At 36.4% G+C, this 23788-nt stretch overlaps 2 protein-coding genes across 2 annotated transcripts in view; one reads left to right on the top strand and one right to left on the bottom strand.

Annotated features, from left to right (window-relative positions):
- The window catches only part of LOC124154944 (ubiquitin-like modifier-activating enzyme 5), a 59025-nt gene extending 57664 nt beyond the window's left edge, over positions 1-1361 (top strand). Inside the window, exon 7 of the mRNA XM_046528711.1 lies at positions 1052-1361. Within this exon, the coding sequence (XP_046384667.1) occupies positions 1052-1233 (182 nt within the window). The 3' untranslated portion in view covers positions 1234-1361. The remainder of the gene's footprint in view (positions 1-1051) is intronic.
- A 3378-nt stretch (positions 1362-4739) lies between these two features.
- The window catches only part of LOC124154930 (transmembrane protein 41A-like), a 29444-nt gene continuing 10395 nt past the window's right edge, over positions 4740-23788 (bottom strand). Inside the window, exons 3-6 of the mRNA XM_046528705.1 lie at positions 17963-18124; positions 17715-17853; positions 8351-8522; positions 4740-7329 (exon numbers count right to left, since the gene is read on the bottom strand). Coding sequence (XP_046384661.1) covers positions 8353-8522; positions 17715-17853; positions 17963-18124 — 471 coding nt within the window. The 3' untranslated portion in view covers positions 4740-7329; positions 8351-8352. The remainder of the gene's footprint in view (positions 7330-8350; positions 8523-17714; positions 17854-17962; positions 18125-23788) is intronic.

The raw sequence follows: 23788 nt of genomic DNA, 5'->3' as shown, positions 1-23788 counted from the left end.
AGTAATATTTCATGCTAACAATGAAGAATGGACACGTTTTGATTTGGATGTTGTAAGAAATCTAACCTATCTGATGCGCTGATCCCTCCTTAGTCTTTCAACAACCGCCCACCCGCCTGCCCCAAAATGAAATATGATACTGGAAGGTGATTTGAAATCGTTATAGAGGAAAACGTGGAGTTGGACCATTCCCTTGGGTCCCAGGAATGCAAACCAATGTGGAAGTAATGTATTTTTCACAGAGAACATTTGGTTCTATTAAATGAATCAACGTCTCTGCAAAAGTAACCGAATACATAAAGGTAATCTGATAAGATTATCAGGTGAAAATGATAAACGGGGCACGGGAACAACCGCAACTTTAAGCTTAGACACCCCTGTCCTGTCAACTTGCAATGGTAAGTAAACTTCAAAACTGACATTTATTTAATACTTATGAACACAGTAGTGTAAGGATTGATGAAAGAAAGGCATTCATTGTATGGAGGCCTTAGTGCATTGGGGATTGCAATCGTTAGAGATACGAAAAAGTTACATTTCAGTTTATTGTGAATAAAAGTAATATGTTTGAGGTCTGTTTTGCTATGATAGGTAATTAATGTTTTCAACAAAATTCCTACTTCACCTAATTATTACAGCATGTTTTACATAATAATGTTTGAGGATCGCAATATATCCTGGATTGCAAATGAGATTATCACTTCACACAGTCATTGAAAGTAAAGGTTTTTTAAAAACATGCATTTTGTATATATCTATGACTGAAAGATTTGATGCTTTCCCGGCGAATGATGTGAGTAAACTTCTCTCGGGTTTCCCACCGGGTTAAAGGCTTCATAATGGCCGACGTTTCGAGCTCCGACTCGGCGCTCATCATCAGGGCTACTGGAACCCTGATGATGATCCAGTAGCCCTGATGATGAGCGCCGAGTCGGAGCTCGAAACGTCGGCCATTATGAAGCCTTTAACCCGGTGGGAAACCCGAGAGAAGTTTACTCATATCTATGACTGCTTTCTTAAAATTGTGGCTACTAAATGTTTTCAATTTTAGGGATATGCCTTGTCGGAGAAGATGAAAAAGAGGATGAGGTATCCAATGAAAAATTAGCCGAAGGCCTTAAAAGAGCTTATACAGCTCCTGTACAATCTCAGGTGGAAAGTAGGGCTGAAGAAGTGGCCGCAGTGGCTGATGTAAGCCTAGAGGATTTAGCAAAGCAGCTTGGATCGCTTTAAATCAATATTTTATACTTGATGAGTGGATTTTATATTGATTTTATTCACGCAATAAAGCAAATTTTGTGTATGTATAATATCTGTCATTGCAATTTATTATTCATTCCAATAAACTCAATAGAATGGAAGCATGACCTCATTTCTTCCCTTCAATGTTACCAAGCTACAGCTCAAAATTCCAACTAGGAATATGTAGTTATTTCCCTTGATTGTGTACAAACCCGTACATATCTCCTAAATTTTCAAGTGATACAGTCAAAGTATGCCAGCAGCTAGTCTGCCATTGTGATAGGTTTTAAATAGAGAGGCGCTAATAGTATCCGCAAATACTGGGTAGTATTTGATATTCTATTGATATTTTATATTTATACATTCTCAGTAGTGATACAGAAAAAACTCGAGGGGGGGGGGCACAAAAGATATCATGAGATATCTTTACTTTTATCCTGATTTAAAAAAAATCAAGTTACATGCAGAGTTTAAGAAATTTTTAATTAAATTTATTACACACACATACAAGACAATGGCATCTTATGGTATAAAAAAGTTATAATTGTGGTTCCGTAATGTTTGGCAATATGGGTGGGCCCACAAGGGGGGATGCGCACCTTCTGCGCGCCCATCTGTATCCGCCACTGTACATTCATCAAGTGAAGTAGAACAAATAACGTGCGTTTAATATGCTTCATGCAACTCAAGTATTTGAGATATTCGAGCAGTGATTTAATATTCGATATTTGAGAAATCTGCTATTCGACCCATCTCTAGTTCTGAACCTACCCATTAACAGTTGTGAAATTCATGATAATTTCCATAGGAATTTTTTCCCGTGGTAGATATTGTAGTCCACCGTTATTTCCTTGAATAATCTCTATGGTGATAGCCCTAGTGCTTAATGTTCTGGCTTTTGCCTCAGGAACTGTGGCTCTCTCCTCTCAACCTTGTGGCCCAGTGGCTAATGAGATCGCAATGTTTTGAGCAAGTGGAGGCATCAATAGTTTTAGGACTTTTTTTTTTCAGAAATATTTTTCAAGGAAAATCATTTATGAATCATGATGAAAAGTGGACTTTGGTCCATGTAAACAATGCCGTAAGTTGATACTGCAATAAAATTTTATTTAATGTTGATTGAATATGAAATTCCACGTTTTCCTCAAAGCGTGACCTAGGGACAAATTTAGCACATAGAAATCCTTGATTGGAGAGTTATAATGAGGGGTACAGCCACTCTGCCCTGGGTGCAAAAATGTAATCCATCCCAAATGAAAATCAACAACACCTACGTAAAAGTGATTAATAAATAAAGCATTTATCACAGAAAATTTTCAGTAAAAAAGTCTTTATTAACAGAAAACTCAACCTGGCAACATCATCTCACAAACATGACAGTAATAAAACAGTACCTAATAAATATTTAAAAAATAATGGAGAACTATTATACAACACAATAATAAATATTTAATGGAAATTTCCGAAAATATTTTCACTGGCATGAGGTTCTTTCAGTTTCTTGTGCAAAGATTTTATGATGAAAATAAATGGCAAGAATCAATAATTCAACCACATGAAAAAGGTACACATTTACAAATTTATGGATTAAAATGTATTTATAGCTACAAAATGAATTTGAACTATTTCTATGTATTAAAAAAATAAGTACTTATATTTTAGCCTGATTTCCAATAGAAAATAATACTGAAAACTGTCATGATAACTAGCATTTCAACCAGCATAGCTGTAGTACATAGTAACTAACACTAACACATACCATCAATAAGTGAGGACCCAATGTACCTATAGTTGAAATACATACACAAGTCTGGGATGATTTTTCTGAGGTGAGCCTCAGCCTACCAAAAATTAATGTCAAAATTTCCCTTCTCTTAACCGTTGATTCTGGGAAAAATATAATAAAACTATTTTATTGTTTACGTGACATACAATGACATGTGTATATGGATAGATATAAATCAGAAAGTTTCAAGAATATATTACTAATTGATTTGAAAGATGCTCCATTATTGATTGCATTACAGCTCGTTTCTCCATTGTAAGCAAATATTTAGCTACTCTTACAGTGATCCCACACTTTTTCTTGAGGAAAGAATTTTCCATGCATGTTAGGCACAGCTTATTCAAAAGTTACTCCATCTAGTTGGGATCATTCATTCAGGATGTTTGATGGATATTAAAAGTAAAGCAACAAGTCCATAATTTGCATTCAACAACTAAAATTTCATTTACCAAAGATGGAAATGTACAAAACCAAATTATTTATGCATATACATATAATACATTAGTATTCCATACCATTAAAATAGCTATTTGAAAAAAATGTACGTATGATCTTAGAAAATATTGTGTGTTGAATTTTTACAGTTTTAGTGCCACCATCTTTAAACAAGAATTTTTTTGACTAATTTATACAAATTAATTTTATTATATAAATATTTATTTTATTTCAATATTTATTGAAAAACACTTAGCCAATAGATTGGCCTGCTGCGTTCTTTGCACACACTTGGCAAACAGATCTACCACACTACACTTTTAGGATTACTTACTACAATCCAAATTCATGGCAATGGTGGTTCATTCCTCCCACAAACGTACATTTTCCTGGCAAAATTTAAAAAATCTAATTTTTGTATATATAAGAACCAAAATTGTGTAATTAGAGTTTGTCATTCATACAATTATCTAATGAGGTAAGTGCACTGACGTCATAACATACCTACTATACTAGATTAGATAGTAACTGTATACTGGATACTAACTGTATATGTATGCATATCACAAATGATCGCTAGAGATCATTAGTAATATGTATATAGAGTTTTTTTTTGGTGTTCCCCTTTTTCCTGTGTGTACACGGACAGTCCTTTTTGGGGTAAGACAAATGTTTTTTTTTGTTTTATAGCAAATATAATGAAATAATAGCAACTCAAAAAGGTTATTTTGGAATGCTTACATTGTTGTAACTTGTTTAATGATAGATTTTTATAATAAATTATTCAGTAAAAGTTGTCAATATAATAAATACCTATTCGAAAATCTACGTGAGACCAGTGGTGCAGCCAGGGGGGGGGGGGTTTGGGGGATAAAACCCCACCCAGAGCTCAGAGAAACTTTTAATTTTAATCCGTTTTACTTAATTGGATTGTTGTTACCAATAGAACAGCGTAGGGATTAATAAAATAACCCTCGGAAAGCCGTAAAACTCACCATTTTAAACCATTTATCTTAAAATTACGCAATTTACTAATCTCGCACCTGCCGCTTAACCTGGTGGGTATACCATACCCCCACACACCCCAGTATTAGTTGCACCTAAACCTTCCCCAGCCTTAATTCCTAGCTGTGCCCCTGAGTGAGACTGTCCACGGACATGGCGAACCATAGTCTGTGGACATTAAATTTTGGGAAAAATATTTTTATCTTTACTAATCTGTCACTTAAAGTAGTAAAAGGGTGCATGATAAGCCAGTTTAGTTTTGTTTTAACAGTTTTGGTTATTTTATAGTAGTCCAAGGACATAATTTTGTACGATTGTGGGAGAATGATCCTGGTATGTTGATATCATGGGATACAAAAAAATAATATTTTTCAAGTTACCAGAAATAAAATAAAAAAGATGGAATTTTTTAAAAATTTCCCTTATTTTTTTATTACTTTATTATGGTAAGTATATAATAGTCCTCTAATTTAGGACCAAAATGTAGATTTTTATTCATCTTATATGTATAAGGAAGGTAAACACTAAAAGTAAGACCAAAAGAAATTACAAGTACATACAACCAAACATAGACATTGTTTCAGAGAAATTTTTAAACTACACTGTAGAAATACTTTCTTCATTTTTCAAGACATTTATTTATCACAATGAATTTGGAATGTAAACCCACTAAGTATTTGGCAAAGATTGTACTTTAAAGGTGGAAAAAAATAAAGCAATATCTCATTAATAAATTTCAAAATGACAGAATTATGACTTTAATGTTTCACGCATCGTCACCATAAGCGATAAGTGAACACAAGTGCATGCTGAAATGCAAATATTTTGTACCGCTCAAGTATAAAAAAAGGATAGGATGCAAAGGATCAAAGGCTGGCATCGATGGACTGAATTTGGGGATGGATACCGGGAAAGATGATGACGAGTTAAGGAATTAACAAGTGGCAGGTTGAGCTTTACTAAGCAACAGTGATTTAGGGAAAGGTGTTACCTCGGAAGAAGTTCATTGTGCATGTCCTAAAATGCAGGAAGTGCAAAGGAGTCCATTTAGGTCAAGCCAGCAGAAACTTCTTGAGAAAGAATACAGGGGAAATACCAGATTTAAACACTTCAAGTAGGTATCTCAGTCTGCTAAAATAATGTGACAAAACCTTGATGCCTATAAAAAAATTCTGAGAACCTTTAGATTTTCTGTTCCACTTGAAACAACTAACTGACTTGCTTATGCATTTATGTGGCTCTATTTTTTCTTACTTATTCTACGCTAGCTGACTACCCTTAGGTAATCACCTCCAGTTAATCATTGTTGTATGCCATCTCCTATTGCCCCTCCATCAATCACATACGTACATCACTGCTCAGCTCAAATTCTCCGCACATTCAAGCAGTATGATTCAACCATCCCTCCCCACCTCACCCTTCTTTCGCCAACCTCTCTTCATCCAGGCGATGGGTGGGTGACACCCATCTCCAATTAATGCCTTTCTACGAACAAAAGCTGTTTTAGCACAAATCAGTTTCTGGAGGAATTCGTCTACCACAGAAGTGTATCACTTTGAATGTGTATGTATTTTTTGTAGTGAATTGTCATATTTACAATGTAAAGTCCCGGGACCAATAAAAATTATTATTATTATTATTCAGAATTAAATGTACCAGCAAATTGTTGTGGGGAGGTTAACTGCCTTCCATATGGCTATGACCATTATCTGAGACATGACTAGACATTCACAGGGAGGAAAGATAGGGAGAATGGTGCAAGCTTCTGTATCAAAGTAGGTACTTTTCAGAGGCTGAAGCGTGAACATCATTCTAATTCTTACACAAGACATGAGAAGGTAAAGTCAAATGAATAAGTGAATAAATTCAAGATATGTACATAGCCATGAAATATTCTTTAAAAAGATGCTCACTCAAAATCATACCAACCCATTACCCACTGAGCAAATATTTACAAATATCTTCCTGTGAGTAGAATACAAACAAGTCCAATTTTCGGTCAATAACTTAGGGAAACATTTTTGCAATGTAACATCTACTCTTCAAAATTTGTACAGAATTTCACATAAAATACACATAGAATTTTCTGTACCATGAAATGAATATGATAGACACCTGCTTGTTAACATTAATGCTGACATCTTAAATACACAAATCATATGTCACATCACATGATAATCACAGAAGGGTACTCAAAACTAATGAATTTAAAATAATTACTACAGAAATAGGAATAGGTTGAGAATTCATTGTATTAGCTACCCTTCAGGTAATGTAAATTGATCACTGAAAGAAAGAGGTATGCACCACTTTCTCAGTCACATAAAATTTTAAATGCAAATAAACCCACAATATGTTTTTCGCTCTAGCTCTTCGCAAAAAAATGGGGCCCTGAAAAATGATTCCTGCGCGTACAATTGTGAAGAGATGAAAAGGTTCCCACAATTGAAAGCTAAAAGGAAATAGAAATTACATTTCTATAAATACTTTAAATATCTACAAGCTAAAATGATTAAAGACTAGCTCTTACTTAAGACATTATCAAGAACCCAAAACAATAGTAGTTACTGAGCAGTAGAATTGAGCAGAGCTGAAAGGGTTTCACATTTGAAAAATTAAAGGAAAGGATAATTATGCTGAAAAAATACTTTGAATAGCTACACCTATCTAACACATTTATTGAGTGGGTCTTTAACTATTATATTACGTTTACATGATAGTTGAAGGGCCAGGCATGTCCCAATTGTGCCACCCATCCACCCACTCCTATCACAGCAAGAAAAACAATGGTTTCATGATCTTGGGCACTGGACTTCAAGATTGTAACCAGTAAATGTTGGTGTGGGGGTTCTTCAAAAAATCTGGAAAAGAATCAGCTTCATCAAATAAAATCTGATACTGCCCAATCATATTTGAAAATTTCAGCGTCAGTTTATCAAAAATTGCTTGCTTAAAAGGAGAAAAGCTTGGGTTTTTCCATTATCTACTCGATACAATGCGGTTATGAGGAAAATCTTAAGAATAGTCTCTTTGATGAGTAAAATGCCCCTTTTAGACTGATTAATTTGCAATATTTTTGTTTTATCACATTTCACATTTACAGGCAGACCTTAACTTTCACCATGAGCACACTTCTCATGATGCTTTGACAAAAAACTTGGTCACATCTCATAAAGTTAAAGAATGATAGTAGAACAATCTTCATAAATTGCTTGGGAAGGAGAAGTTTGTTTACAGCATTTTAAACCTCCGATTAAAAGTGATTCTAAATCTTTTAAAAAAACAGTTGACCCATCATCTTTATAAGAACAAAGGATCCTTGTAACATTAAGGCACAGCAAAAATACAAAAGCAATATTTTCTGTTTCATATCATAAATCACCAATGCATCCAGTATTTTTGGCATTCATAAATTTACCTAATGCATAAAAAAATTATCTAAACTCGATGGGGAGCAAAAAGGGATACAGATAGAAGGATTTAAATAGCAGGTTATTGTTAGAAGGAAATATTGTGGAAAGTAGGTTAAATTTTACAGTCCATGATGTCCAGCAATGTTGTTTTGGGTAAACCTGCATCACAGCACAGATATGGACCAGCAGATCCATCTCTACCACTCGAAACATCCACAAGGTAATGAAACAGTTGATTGCATGTCAATTTTTATATTGTTGAGGGAATAGGGGGAGAAATAAATGACCCAGAGGCGGTTAATACAAGGAGTACACAAGGAGAATACAAGGAGCTGGAGCTTACAAAGATTATTATTATTATTCAGAATTGAATATTATAAGAAATTATGAATGACTTGAGGATAAAATCATTGGGTAGGAACACTGGATAAATGATAACATGCCTCATACATAAAATGGAAAAATTTACCTTCATGAGACATGAACATGCTGCTTCCGTGATAATAGGGTTGGCACCAGGAATAATATTGCAGCTAATGATAAGGTGAAGAGCATTGGAGTCGAAAGCAGATCATTCACAGTAGTTAAAGTTGACAAAACTTCACCAGCTTGAACACAGACTAGATTGTAAGGTAGTAGTCCTAAAAAGAAAAATAGCAGCATGTCAACTCCTTAAAAGACACCTGGGTCTTTCCTAATCTTCTGGACAGGTTTTGCACAAGGTTTGTCTAAAGCACATTGATATCGCCTTAAAACATATTGGGTGGCATTGGGGTAAAGTTCGCCTGCCAAACCGTAGGTCGTGGGTTCGAATCCCGCCTGGATAAGTGGTCCCTATCCAGGGCCTGGATGTTTGTGTCGGGCTTTGTTAAACCTCCATAGTAAAAGCCTGTGAGTGCTGTTTATGGGGAAGTAAAAGGAAAATAAATAAATGATAATTGAGGCAGGTCGCCCAGCCCTATCTTTGGGTGAATGGAGTGGGAATTAAGGCATGCTAACCACAGCTAAAATCTCACTGGACAGACAGGGTTCCCACTCTACCTAAATTATGAAATTAACGTTTTTTTCCAGGTTTTCACGGTTTTTTTCCAAGTTTTCACTTTTTTTTTCAGGTTTTCACGGTCTCAATGTCGTCAAATTCATGGTCTGTTTATAAATCATCAATAGGACAATCACCGGCCGTATGTTAACTAAAAAGTAACTTACGCGACATACGCCGTGAATGTAAACGCAGCAATGAAAAGTGATATCTGTTATGACGTCAACGTTTGGAAAATTCAGGGCCAACGAAAGGCCCAACCCAACCGCGCTCTTGCCCGGACACCGAATACCATGGCCTCCTTTAATATGCGAATGCACTTAGGACCTTCTTCCGTCTGAACACCGGAAGTCCTTTTTTAATTCCTCGTTGAGAGATTTTTTTTTGCGCACCTTGTTATTACCGCAAGGTAACCAAATTTCCCTTACCCAATCTTTCTGATGACGCGGAAAATATTTATTAAAATTGTTTATAGAATGTAATTAAATCAAAAAATCAATTTCATGTAATTATAATGCACTTGGTTTTAAATATATAAAGACAAAATAAATACCTGATGAAACACGTTATTTTCACTTTTACTTTATTATTCACATAAATTCAAGTGAGGTGAGCATAGTCTATTAAGAGCTATTGCCATAAATTGAAAGCCTATTTGCCGCATAAATGTATCCTTAAGTAAAATTCCAATGGCAAACTCATATTTCGAAACATATGGCATGTGTCCTAATTTTGTGTGGGAACCGAACTTCGAGTTACAAATCAGATAATTTTCGTAAATGGTTCATTCTGGGTCCATTAGAAATGAAAGTTATTTCATTCGTCCTTTTTCGAATACATGTCCATCACAAGCTATCACCGAAATTGAAACGCTTAGACAAAATAATGGACTTCCGCCATTAAAATGGAAAATATCGGTCAATGTGTCATCATATAGTACGGACCTATTGCTACACTTCGAATATTCGTGAGTAGAGAAATGCATAGACTACTCTTATAAGAGTCTGCGCGTGCATGACCATGAAACATAATTGACATATCGAATTTGATCAGTCAATCGTAGTATTATCATCAAGATTGAGAGATTTTTAAGGTTTCATGGCGAAATTCACGGCTATTTCCACGTTTTTTCACGGTGGACGAAATTCACGGCTTATTCACGGTTTTAAGGTTTTCACGGTTGAGTGGGAACCCTGGACTAAACATATGTAGAAAAATGACAAAATGCATGTTGTAGCCAAAAGAATGTGGATAACAACCTTTTCCTATTCATTTCCCCAATAATGGAAAATAATCCTCCAGCATCTCTCCAGGTGGAAACTTGTCCCTAATGCTGGGAGAGATGAACAATGTGCTTTTCCACAGCAGCGAAACGTTGAAAGGGGGTGGGGTGAGTAAGAGTGGGATGGGTGCTGCTGCTTGGATGGGGAAGTGGGGGCAGGATGGATGGGGAAGTGGGGGCAGGATAAAGAGAGAGAGGTGCAGGGGGTGGGAGGTAAAGAAGGGGGCCTTCTTCAGTGTTGCTTTTGAGACTACGTTTTGGGGCCGTGTTTTCTACGATGCACTCAAGCTACGTCACATCAAGGGAGGGGGGGGGGGGGAAATGAAAGGGGAGGGGGGTTTGTGATGTGTAAGTTGTGCATGTATCAGTAAGATCAGCAAAAGGCGATAGGAGAGAGTAAGCAGAGGTTTTTAAGAAAGGAAGACCTCTCAGAACGGGGAGGAGTGCTGGAAGAAAGTTCACAGTTCATGTTCAAAGTGCCTCTTCATTACGAGTTGCCTGAAAAATAATTTGGTGATAAATGGAGCCCAATATATATAAGATTTTGGGCTCCATTTATCAATGAGTAGGGGCATGCAAAAGGTGGGGTTATAGCCAAATAGCCAAAAGTGGTGTTATTTTTTACAAAAGCGATGCTATTTTGCCCTGAAATCAGTGTTATTTAACATGTTTATTCTGGAAAACTTCAATATAGATGAAAAGATATTAGCCAAAATAATGGGTGATTTTTTTGCTTATTGCTCTTCTCCTTCGCCACTTCCACCATGGCATCCAACTTGCATGAATGGGAACTAAAGTGTGAGTCCAGATCAAAATCTCTTCATGTATGGAGGGCTGCATAAACTTCATTTTTATGTGATAGAATTATTTCCTCTCTTTCATCTTCAACGTCACTGCTGTCATGAGTAGGGGCATGCAAAAGGTGGGGTTATAGCCAAATAGCCAAAAGTGGTGTTATTTTTTACAAAAGCGATGCTATTTTGCCCTGAAATCAGTGTTATTCTAACCACAAAATAATTGATGCTGATTGAGAGCCATTCTTCTAGTGGCCCAGCCATAGCCATAAATTTAGGATATTATTGACCGGGAATAATTTAAGCAATAATATACAAGGAGTATTGACTAAAATTCACCTATTTTACATATTGTATCCTTCACGTATCCATATATGTATCTAGTTTACATAGAGAGAAATTACTTTTGAATGTCTGTATTCAAATGAAATATTGCTACATATTGTGATCAAGTTGTCTTCTTTAAGATTTGTTCTCTTATCTGTTAACACAGTGCTATAGCAGGAAAAAAATCTTTCTGAGTCCATATTTGCAGAGGGGATTCAAATTGCTTAAAGGCACTTAGATGCAAACGATGTCTCAGACAATTTGAGCTCCTGGATTGCTTTAATTATATCCACTGAACCCCAGGAATTTTGCTTTTGTAGTAATTTCTGTAATTCTCCCAACCCCAACATCAATTTCTCTGTCTCCATTGATTCCAAGCCATGAATTTTTTGCTTTTAAGTCAGGGATCATATCTGTAGTCAGAACTTCTTAGGGATCAAAAACTGAGATCTTTTCAAATACCTATTTTTCTGCTTAGGTCTTCTACCATAAGAAAACTAAGTTTGGTTGATGTCTTTTCAGCCATCTGCATAGGCATTAACTTTACAACAGCTGCTTTAGAGGTTTTCATGTTTTGCAGTTGCAATAAGTGGTTTTATCAACAAAAAAAAGTACTCTTATGAATATCCTCGAGGCACATTTTTAACTTCCTTAACCCTTTCAAAACGGTGGAGTTCTCTCCTTAGCATGAATGCAGGACTGCGCCCCGAGAGACTCTTCTGTCTTCTCTGTATGGACCATTATGTTGGACATTTGTTAAGAATGGTCTTGCGGATAATCCTATCTATATACAGCCCTTGTGGTGACTGACTGACTGATGGATACAAATTCCCGACCACTTCTAGAAGTGCTGGAGTGCTGAAATTTGGCACGCGTGCGGGGAACCCGAAATGATTCGGAGGAAAAATCCGAAAACCGGAAGTTTCCGCCACGTGTCGTCGCTAGGACGACAAAATGGCCGAGATCGGGCTTTTTTCGGGGACCATCTTTCGGTTTTTATTTTACTGCGCGCGAATGGTGTGTGCCACACGGATCGCTAATGCATTTCCTGAAAGCTGATGAACGTTGGCACGTAATAACGTAATGTTGTAAATTTCTTTTTCAGAAAATTGCAGCCAAAATGGCGTCCAAAAATTCGTTTTTCTATTAACATTTCATAACTTCCGCTCCCTTCGACTTAATTTAAGGTATAGGATAACAAAAATGATTATTATATATGCTTATATCATCGTCTACGAAATGTAGGTAACAATTTTCTTTCATCGTCCTTGGTTACTGAGAAAAAAATTAAAATATTCCGAAAATCACCGAAAATTACGATTTCCAAAAGATTAACACAAGATTATGTCAATTTTAACCTGACCGATTTCTTTCAAACTTTGTAGTTACATACACCTATTTATTGTTTTTCAGAAAACATGAACGTTTAATAAATGATTCAATATATTTAACAACGAAAAAATAAAAATGGCGGGCACTACTCACTTTTTTCAGGGACTGGCTTTTTATTGTATTACTCTCGAAATATAGATGTCATAGGGCACACTTCTGTTAGATATGGCAGAATGAATTTGACCATATATTATCGTCATCTTTAATCCCCCGAAACCCCCTAAAAAATTAAAATTTGCATATAAGTAGCCTTTTCGGGTACTTTTCGTCACAATTCCGCCGCTTTTCCAAGCCTTACCTCTCATCGCTACGGAATTGATGTGGACGATTGATGACCGCTGGCAGTAAAAACCTAAAAACCCCCGGTAAACCCTCATACACCCCCCCAAAAAATAAAATTTTGCATATAAGTCTACTTTTTGGATACTTTTCGTGACTATTCCACCGCCCCAACGACTCATCCCCACGGAATTTATGTAAATGGATGGTGACCGCCAGGAGTACACAAATTTAAACCCTTGCTATCTCCCTGAGATCCCTCCCAAACGTAAAATGTGTCATTTAGTCTCATATTTGGGTACTTCTCGCAAACATTACGCCACACTACCCGTCCCCTCTGAGCTCAAGATCCGGAATATTTGGTGAGGGCGAGCAGCCGTAAACCATACGGGAAAATACACCAGAAACCCCCGATCACCTCCTGGAACATCGCTGAAAAAAAAATTAATGAATGTTAAAGTCGCCTTTCCGAGTAGTTTTCGTCACAATTTAACCGGTGCCCAAACCACTTATTAAAACCCCCGATAACCCCGTGAAACCTCCCAAAAAATTCTAATAAATCGCCTCTCCAGGTAAAAGAATCGTCAAACAACTGCTCCGGACCCCTAGGACTTATCGGCACGGAATTTATGAGAACGATTTGTGACCACTGGTTTAACACAAGTATACCCCCGGTATTCCGTTGGAACCCCCCGCAAAAAAATTAAAAACTTGCCTTTAAGTCTTCTTTTATGCGTATTTGTCGCCACTATTACTCCGCATTGCACTACCCCTTTAAAATCATCGCTACGTGATCACTGTGGACGATTGGTGACCGCATGCATAACATATTAAAACCCCCGAATCCCCCTGGGCACCCTTCCAGGTGGGGAAGAGCATTAATGAGAACTAAGCGGAGCAGCCGCGGGGGGGCTCCTCAACCTCAAGGCGGCGAAGCCGCCCCAAAACGAGGAACAGCGAAGCCGTTCCGAGGAGTAGCTGGCGTCGGCGAGGGGGAGCTTCAGTAACCCTCGGGCGGCGAAGCCGCCCCGATGTTCAAGCGGCGCAGCCGCTGTGGACTCCCCCCATCTCTGGGCGGCGAAGCCGCCCCTCAAACGGATAACGGTGAAACTGTTCCGAAATGCCCTCGCCCTCTGGGCGGCAATGGCAACCCCAGACGAGGAACGGCGAAGCCGTTCCGAGTATTAAGCAGGGTAGCCCCGGGGGGGCACACTCAATCCCTGGGCGGCGAAGCCGCCCTTCAGTGAGGAACGGCGAAGCTGTTCGCAGGAATGAGTGGGGTGCCTCCCTACCCCCTGGCCGGCTAAGCCGGCTAGCTGAGATGAGATTATTTGAACTTCAAAAGTCTTCGAACGACCAAAAATAAAGACCCGGAACCGGGGTTTTTAAGGGGCGGAGCCCCTTAACGAGCGAGTCACACACTCTCAACACCATTCTTTTTCGATCCTTCCTAGTGGGGATTTCGATTTATCTTGGGCTCCGAGGGTAGCTGGTCTCCCACCTTTCCCGGTTTATAACCCTACCAGCGACATTGGTTCTGTCAACTCATGCTTTGTTCATATGAAATAGCTACATGGGTGATTGTTGCTTGCACGTAAATTGCAGACTTCCAATTGAATTCCTCATTTTAATCTGAGAATTTCAAAATTTTGAATGAAGCTCTACCATCAGCATTAACAAATTTTATGCATTAACAATTTCCATGTTGATTTTATACTGAAATCGAGATATAAATTAATATTTATGGTAGAATTTTGTTTAAAAATTGTAAACGCTGCTCAAAAGACAAAGAATTCAATTCTTAGTTTAAATTTTTTGAGAAAGAAGCATATATTTATTTCACAAACTAACTGAATGAACAATTGTATGACTGCAGATCCCTTGCCACAAAAAGGGGTAATAAAAGACGAGGGGTAGGTTCATGCTCCCAGATTTCGGCAGTTACGGCCTGTGTTGGGAAGACTTTTTGAACCCACGAATTTCATATAAGGAGGACAGCAAGGAAACATGTATTTTTGGCATTCGTTTGCCTGCGTAGGAAAATCTCAGATGAAAATTTTTGCCTTTCGTCTCCCGGGTCAAGAAACGTCCTGCCGCATATTTTCGTCATTAGCAGCGAAAGGGTTAACTCTTAATAGAATGTGAGCATTTGGATCCTTTGAACCCTCCAGTAATTTTATTGAGCCAACCATCACATTCCCATGGCATTTTGGCTACTTTGTAGACATCGTGTGAACGCGGTTTAGACATCCTCCTGACAAACAAGTCGCCTTATTTCCTCGAATGTGTTTCTTTGTTTTATTACATATTTTTTGAAACTCGTTTATAACGCTCTAGTGAATACCAGGCTAAACTACGGTGTATTTAGTTGGGGTGCAGCTTATAAAAATTCTATAAGATCCATTGTTGTACTGCAAAAAAGGCTTATTAGAGTAATTTTAAAAAAGAGCCATCTTGAAAGTTCCTTTCCTTTATTTTGTAGTATAGGTTTGCTTCCCTTGAGATATCTTTTTATTTACAAGGTTTTACGTCGATTTTTCATGAGAAGTGGAAATACGGGGTTATTATTATACAACCGTCCTTCCTTCACCCTACGAAGATCACGTATTGCTTTACCAAGACCTAACCTTATGCTGTAAAAACGTTGTTTCTTGTTTATAGGCCCAAAAGTGTATAACTTATTACCTGATTCATGCAAAAATTATAACGCAATTATGAAAAATACACGGTCTTGGTTGTTTTTTTGGAGTAGTAAAACAATTTATTTATTTTTATTTATTATTTGTGGAAATGATGAATTTTCTCCAATTCATGGGCGATTTTCACCAATTCAGATGCGATTTTCATCATTTTTTCCTTCTGCTCATGCCTCTCCCACGAAATTGTTTTTCAAGGCGTATATTTAAGCTGTAAATTTTTCACTGCATTGGCCGCTCATCAACGCGATGAATTTCCGCAGGCCGCCGTTCACGGCACAGCGCATGAAATCCAGAGTCGTCTTGTCAGCTGGAAGCTGCCTCAATGTAGCTCCGTGTATATTTCACGGAATAGACGGCACACCGCCACCTTTTGCTGCTTTCAGATGAGCCGGCTTTGCTCCGGCAGTCGTCAACGGCACGGCATCGTGCTTTCAAATACCATTGGTCTCAATGCATGTCTTCAAAAGAGTCGAATCGCGCAGTTGACGGCACGGTATTGTCGACGGCCAGCAAGGCAAGGTTCAATCCGGCCCGGCGGTGCTCCGTTTATATGCACGTGAAATACATATCGTGCTATCTTGAGGCTACTTTGAGATGCGACGACTCTCCACCGGCCGCCGTTCACGGCACGGTGCCGTGAAATTCAAGCCACTTTCGAATGAGACATCTCTGTCACATTCAAACGAGACATCTCACGGCGCTGTGCCGTGAACGGAGGCCCATGGAAATTCATCGCGTCGGAAAGCGGCCAATGCAGTGAAAAAATTACGGCTTAAATGTACGCCTCGAAAAACAATTTCGTGGGAGAAGCATGAGGAGAAGAAAAAATGGTGAAAATCGCCCATGAATTGGAGAAAATCGCAATTAACACGAAATTCGCGTCTTCGCAGGGAAACCCCGGAATTCGCATTATTGCATTTGCGACTTTTGCATGTCCCTAGTCATGACTATATTTCCGACTGCTGCTTCTTCTCTACTGTTTGTTGCTAAGACACTCGCTAGGCATCAACTGAAGGCAATGTAATTACCATAGGCTTTTCGCTGGGACCACAATTTCACTACGTAATATCAAAAATTTTGTAATATCCAGCTTCGTATAATTGAGAGTTTACTGTGTATTATTATTAAAGTATGTATTCTAAAGATTAAGATAGGTTTCTATGGAATACTTAATAAGAAGTATTCTGGCAGCCTCACCTTCCTTCATGTTATAATATAGAAAAAAATGTTGGTGGGATTGATAATTTTGTAATTGAAGATGTAGGTGACGTAACTATGGTCTGGAACAGTTATCGAATCCACAGACTTCTATTTTAAGCTTACAGTGTGTATTTTTAATAGAGGAGCCAGAACACCATCTGGGAGGAAAATCTAAATGTTTAAATATTTAAAAAATCCATTTAAGAGTTGCCACCAAATTTTATCTTTGGAATGGTAAGTGAGATGAGTCCAGATAATAAAATGAACGTTTGAGCCAATTCAGAGATGGAGTATTAAAAATTCACAAACACTTTCTTAAACATTTAAATCGAACAATTGTAAAGGATATTTAATGAATTCTTCACACATTCAGTGTCTAACACAAGGTCGCATATTTAAAATTAGCTATAAATCATGGCTCTACAACAATTTGGTGGTGAAATAGCAGGAATTACATGATTCAAAGCACATTTTTAAAAATTAAAATGCACATGAAAGACATAATTTTTTCCCCAATATTGTCTCGGGATATTTAGTTCAAGGTGAATATAGACCTATACAGAAATTTTTATCAAAATCTGAGACCCTACAAGGGACAAAAATTTGTTGAATCGAGGTGAAGTGACTAACTGAAAAACTTAGACAAAAAATCATAGCGTGTTGAGTCACGTCCACATAAAATGAAATGCACTAAATATTCAATGCAGGCATTTTACAACATAGCTGTGAAGAAAAATATTATTATATTTATTTCAAAAATGTTAACTCATCATCTTCTTTATTCATAATCAACTTATTCTTCATAATCTAAAATTACTTACCAATCAAAACAGTAATAAAAAATAGATGAAGAGGAATTCCTGCAATGGGCGAAGCCACATTTATGAACCAATTTGGGGTCACAGGAAATATTCGAAGGAATAGAAGAAAATAAAGCAGGCGGTGGGAATTTGACTGCACCTGCAAAATATATACAGAGTAAATATGTAATCACAAACTTTCATCCATTATCAATAATTTTATGCTTTTAAATTGAGTATCAATTACACATATTACAAATTTAACAAACCATTCTCTGCAATGATTGTATTTTATCTGGAAAATATTTTTCCAATAAGTCCTTCCCAAAATGTTTCGAAATTAGGAAACACATGGAAGCACCCACTGCAGTAAGAGAGCAGACGATTGGCAGAGCAAGCATGCTTCCAAATAGTGCCCCAGCAAGTAAATTCTGGAACAAACGTTATAAAAATTATGTCAGTTGCTGGGAATTTTCGCAGTGATTATTACAGCAATTATGTTTGATTATTAGCATGGAGAATACCCATTTTTAAAAGAATTCTAATGCATAAAACTATTTTATCATAGATAAGACTCAAGCAAATATCATTTCCTATTGATGCATCATGGAAAACATCTTCTGAAGAGTGCTATTCTTCATCGATCAAGATTATTAAAGCAACACAGAACAATAGATAAAATATAAATATGCAATACAAAGGGACAGTCAGGTATGATTGGGGACCCTCGGCTGGGGCTCATGATGGGGCCTCCTTACCTCCTCCGGATACTGCCCCAGACATTTTTAGAGAATTGCAGGTCCAGAAATGGATTTTGACGCTATTCAGGCTCTTAAAAACTAGATAAAAATAGGAATTTCGTAAGAGAAAATACGATGAAAAGTGAGAATTTCACAGTTTATAAAATTTAACAATATACTATGAATCTATTATATCTATTTAGTGAATTTTTTCCTTGAAACTGCACTGAAATCTTAAAGAGAAGACCTGAAAAATAACCCTTTCAAAAAAAGCATTAGATTCTCTTTTATCATCTGACACCTTTATTTTATTTATTTCTTATACGATCTTTTTACGCTAAGTATGTTGTAAATAAAACAAATAATGAAAATGTAGAGTTTTATAATAGCAAAAAAAACTTCGTTTTAGGTAAACAGTTAAGGATGGCTTTTGCAGTTGCAAAGAAAATGGTTTGAGTATCAACACCAGGCCACAATGGTGGAGTGAGTTCAGCAGTAACTTCATTTCAAAACAGTGTTTAGTCACTTCTCTAGAAAATATTCCCATTGCATTTTTTAAATTAGCTGTTAGTGAAGATCTTTCATACTTTGTGCAGACCTGGAAGAGGGTGCATACTCATGACATCATTGGCTGAGTAAAGGGCTTTGGTGGTTAAGAAAGTCCACACCGAAGGCTTTATTCCAATCTTATGTAGTTGACGTGGATCATTTGATGTCCATTTCTGAGTGAAATGCCTTCTTTCAGGGATATTTGTTATTGAAAACCGTCGTGTTAAATATCTGAATATCTGATGGAATATGCGAAAAGTCCTCCCCAGGAACCTGAACTTGTCTGAATTACCGTGACATTAAAACAGGCTTTCAAAGAAGGGATTCAATTTTTGCAGAAAAAAGTCCTAAAATATGGACCAAAAGATGGACATAAACTAATGTCCGAGCATCATGAAAGCAATACATAGATCTGGATGTTTTTGTAAATAGATTGATGCAAAATACTAGATCCTGGATCTAATAGACCAAATCCCGGTTAAGGTGAATGATTTTTTCCTCTGTGGATTTTTCGCACAATTTGTGCAATGCAAGCGACTCTGTAAGGTTATCACACTGGCTAGTCCCGGTATACTTAAATTGGTAAAATACTACTTTTCTGAAAGTATTAAATAACGAAAGTAATAACTTTTACATTTGTTCCATAAAAATTATCGTAAAATTCAACACTTGCATAAGAAACACATAATAAGAGCATAGATATTTATGTTTTTGGTATAATGATCTATGTGAAGTACATCTTTTTTGAAAAAAAAAATTTTAAATATTTAGTTAATAAAGGAGGTACTTAACATAGTACAGTATATTCAAGGTTTCCCATTCCCAACTTTAAAAAGTTTGCATCTTTTGCACAATTAATAAAAATAATTATCTCAAACTATAATAAATTAGTTGGGTAGGGTTAAGAACTGGTATGAAATTTTTGACAGGCTATGGTGGGGTGTCTTTATATGGTCATGAGGAGGCTTTCATCTCCATTGAGACATGTAGCAAAATTTATTTTTATCAGGAAATTTGCATTCATTACCCAATATGTATTTGTAAATGTCAAGTCTATATGATTTAATGCTTTCCCGGCGAATAATGTGGGTAAACTTTTCTCGGGATTCCCACCGGGTTAATGTTTTTATATCGGCCAACGTTTCAAGTACAGTCTCGGCACTCATCTTCGAGAAAAGTTTACCCACGTCAAGCCTATAGTTGCAACACCTGCCTGTAAATTAAATTGATGGCAACGACATTCTCGTAACATACCCGTTGTAACTTGACAACGAAAGAGGAATCAAACCAAAACACACCATTATTAATGACGCTTGCACTGAAGTTGTCACTGTATATCTTATTTCAGGTAACCTAAATTCTTGGTACGTAGAGAAGATAACCTTGCCGAATTTCGAAAATGCCCCTAAAATACAATTTAACAAGGAAAATAGAATAACTATTTTTTAAATTCATTTAAATGACCATTTTGGAGTTTCATTTCTATTACCTGACTAAAAATTATTTCTTAAACCGCTTATGCATTTCTATTGCAAAATCAGAAAATTTTCGCTTTCTGGAGCCTACGAATCCCACTGAACTTTGCGCCATGGCATATTTCATGGCATAGACGCCAGTTCCAAAACAATTGATGATGTCTAAAAATCACAGTCATTCTCACAGAGCACAGACTATCTACAAAATGTCAATAAAATATCTAACATGTCTGTAGCTAATATCTAAAAAATATCACGAAGACATCTTCTAAACACATTGTAAATATCTGAATGTTCACTTTTCTTATTCTTGAGCAGATATTTCCAAGACATTCATTTTCAAATTTGGCTCACTGGAAAATTTATGGGTGAATGACTCGAATATAATATGTTTCGGTATAACAAGAGTTTATTTTTCAACTGAGAGCCTCCGGGTGGAGCAGGAGGTGATGGTAGAGTATCTTCTAGAAATCCTTCCTGAATACTGGAACCTCTCTGCCTTTCGCTTCTTTCTAATAGGGGCTTCCTCCTCCCATTTCAAATATAAAGTTCCCAAAGCAGCAATTTCCTTTAGCTTTCTCAAAGAAGTCTGTAACATTATCAATGAATGTTGGTTCAGTTCACAGTATAGATCTTGAAGAATTTTAAATCCAAATTTTTGCCAACATCACATCAATACACTTTCATCACAGATAAGAATGAAATTAGAGAGCATAATTTTGATACATAAAAGGCATTAAAGGTTATGTCATTGTTTTTACAATAATTAAAAAAAAATTGTGTAGTTGTAAATTTATTAAAAATAAGAGAATAAAATATTTTGACACACCTTTTATTCCAATGAATTGGATTTATTGAGGGTAACTAAGCCGATACAGTTCAAAGTTACCGATCAATTTGGTTAATTAAATAATAATAAATTTAGCTTAAATAGGTGATGTCTCATGCTCTCTTATCATCATTTTTTTTTATATGTACATTTCTTTGAATAACTTTTTTGTTAAATTACTTTCAGTATCTAAAATTCTGGTGTTTTCGAAGGCTAAGCAATACCTTTACTTTCATAGAACAGGTGCATATTATAGACATGAATACATGGTAAATATTTAAAAAACGAGTTTTCGTAACTTTAAACCGCTTTTACAAATAATTGCCAGAAGAGTTGCCTTTGCTTTTTTAGTGCACATGCATACAATGACTTCATCTAGCCATCCACTAAAAATCATATCAGTTACACTTTTTTTCTAAACTCTGGTGTTTTTTGGGTAATTGCACTAGGTGTATACAATAAGAGTCAAATTGCTCAAAAAATGCACGTATATTGAAAAATACATATGCATATTCTAGACATCTAGATGATATTTAAAGTAAACAAGTCATTTAAGGCACATACTAGACGTCTAGATACATATTTAAAAATCCAAGGCACTGAGGACATGATCTAGATATCTAGTAGATATTTAAAATATCCATGACATTGAAGACATGCTGTAGATATATAGTAGATATTTTGTGCTATGTGGCTTCAATACGAATTGCAAATGTGTAGAAAGCAGTTCTACATTAACATTATATGTGAACAAAGCAGTTTGAAATGGGATTACAAATAAGTTACAAATTTCTACATACTTCCAACTTTTGGTACAAATGAGATACACAGCTGTTCCAAATATGACAGATTTTAATTTTTCAACACAGTTGCAAAAATTTTTCCCTGAGGCGATTATTTCTAGTGAAATTGAGGGTGGTACCAAAAGATAAGAACTCCCATAAAAAATTCTTTTTGCAAACTTTACACAGTTATGGTACAAAACTGTGTGCATTCCGGTGTGTTATCGAACACTTTCTACATAAATACATATTAGGTATTTTTTGAGTACACTCAAATACTGCGAGCAAATGTGGTGAAAATTATGTGCAACAGAGGATTTGGCTGAGCAGTACACAGAAATTTCCGTCACGGTCTACCAGGGAAGGCTAGATTTTAAAAATATACAATCTATGTGTAAATACACCCAAAGAGTTTTACACTCAATTTTCTTGTACCCTGTAACTCATGATGAAATTATTGGCATAGCTCATACCTTAAAAAATAAGTATTCCTCAGGAGTCGATGATATACCGGACAAATTAATAAAATTTCCCATACCTTTTATGAGCAAACCTTTAATATATCTTTGTAACCTATCTTCACTCTCTACCAAAAATGAAGGACACTACAACAGGCTCTCAAATAAATTACACTGCCCTTGCTGATCTTTTCAATCAACATTTTTCCAAAACTCCTAGCTTAACCTCATCCAATAACCCTTTCAGAACGTCATTCACCACTACTATGTCATTCTTTACCAGTCCCTGCAGAGAATCTGATCTCAAGTCAATCATTATAATAAATAATAATAATAATTTTTATTGTTCCTAGAGATCACATGTTCCGGTGACATTGGAAGTCGTCAAAATAAAGTAAATAATTAAAGTAATAGTTACAAATAAATGAAGTGATATAACATTTACAATTTTTACAGATAAAAGAAAAAAAGTTACAATTTTAGTGGTTGATGGGCAAAGATTACTCCGAGCCCAACATAAAATCCTTCAGGCTATAATAGTTATTTTCCATTAAATATATCTTTAAAGCATTCTTGAATGGTGTAGGTGGAAGACATTTAATATCATACGGTAGCCTGTTGTATATTTTTGATAGGGAGAAAAGGGGTCCTTTTTGGCAGAAAGTGCTATGGTAGTCTTTGAGGTGAATGTCATTGGTGGTTCTGGTAGCGTGATTATGGAGAGAACTATTTTTTGGAAAGTATTCAGGGTTATTCTTAACAAAAGAGGCACAGTTGAGTATGTACAGTGATGGGAATGTTAGTATTTTCAGATCATTGTAAAGAGGTAAGCCAGGTGCTCGCATAGAAACTCTGGCCATGGCTTTCACTGCACACATTACCAGACTAAGCCGCAAAGAAAGTACTGGGCCAGATGAAATAACTGGGAAAGTGATATTATCCTGTTTTGATATCATAAAGTTACCTCTAATACACTTAGTGAATGAATCACTGAAACTGGGCATTTTCCCAACACCACTAAAAAGGTCAAGAATAATTCCTCTCTACAAAAATAATGGCAGCACTGATGACCTCAATAACTACAGGCCGATTTCACTACAGAATGCATTTTCCAAAATTTTTGAGAGAGTCATGTACACTCAATTAATATCCTACATGGACAAATTTAACCTCTTTTCTAAAGACCAACATGGTTTTCTTCAAGGGAAGTCCACCACTTCTGCAATTTATCGAGCAATCGACAATGTACTACTCTCCATTGA

This window comes from Ischnura elegans, chromosome 1 (assembly GCF_921293095.1).
Source record: "Ischnura elegans chromosome 1, ioIscEleg1.1, whole genome shotgun sequence".
NCBI classification, from domain to species: Eukaryota; Metazoa; Arthropoda; class Insecta; order Odonata; family Coenagrionidae; genus Ischnura; species Ischnura elegans.
The sequence above is the reverse complement of the archived record's forward strand: the minus strand, read 5'-3'. Positions and strand labels throughout refer to the sequence as shown.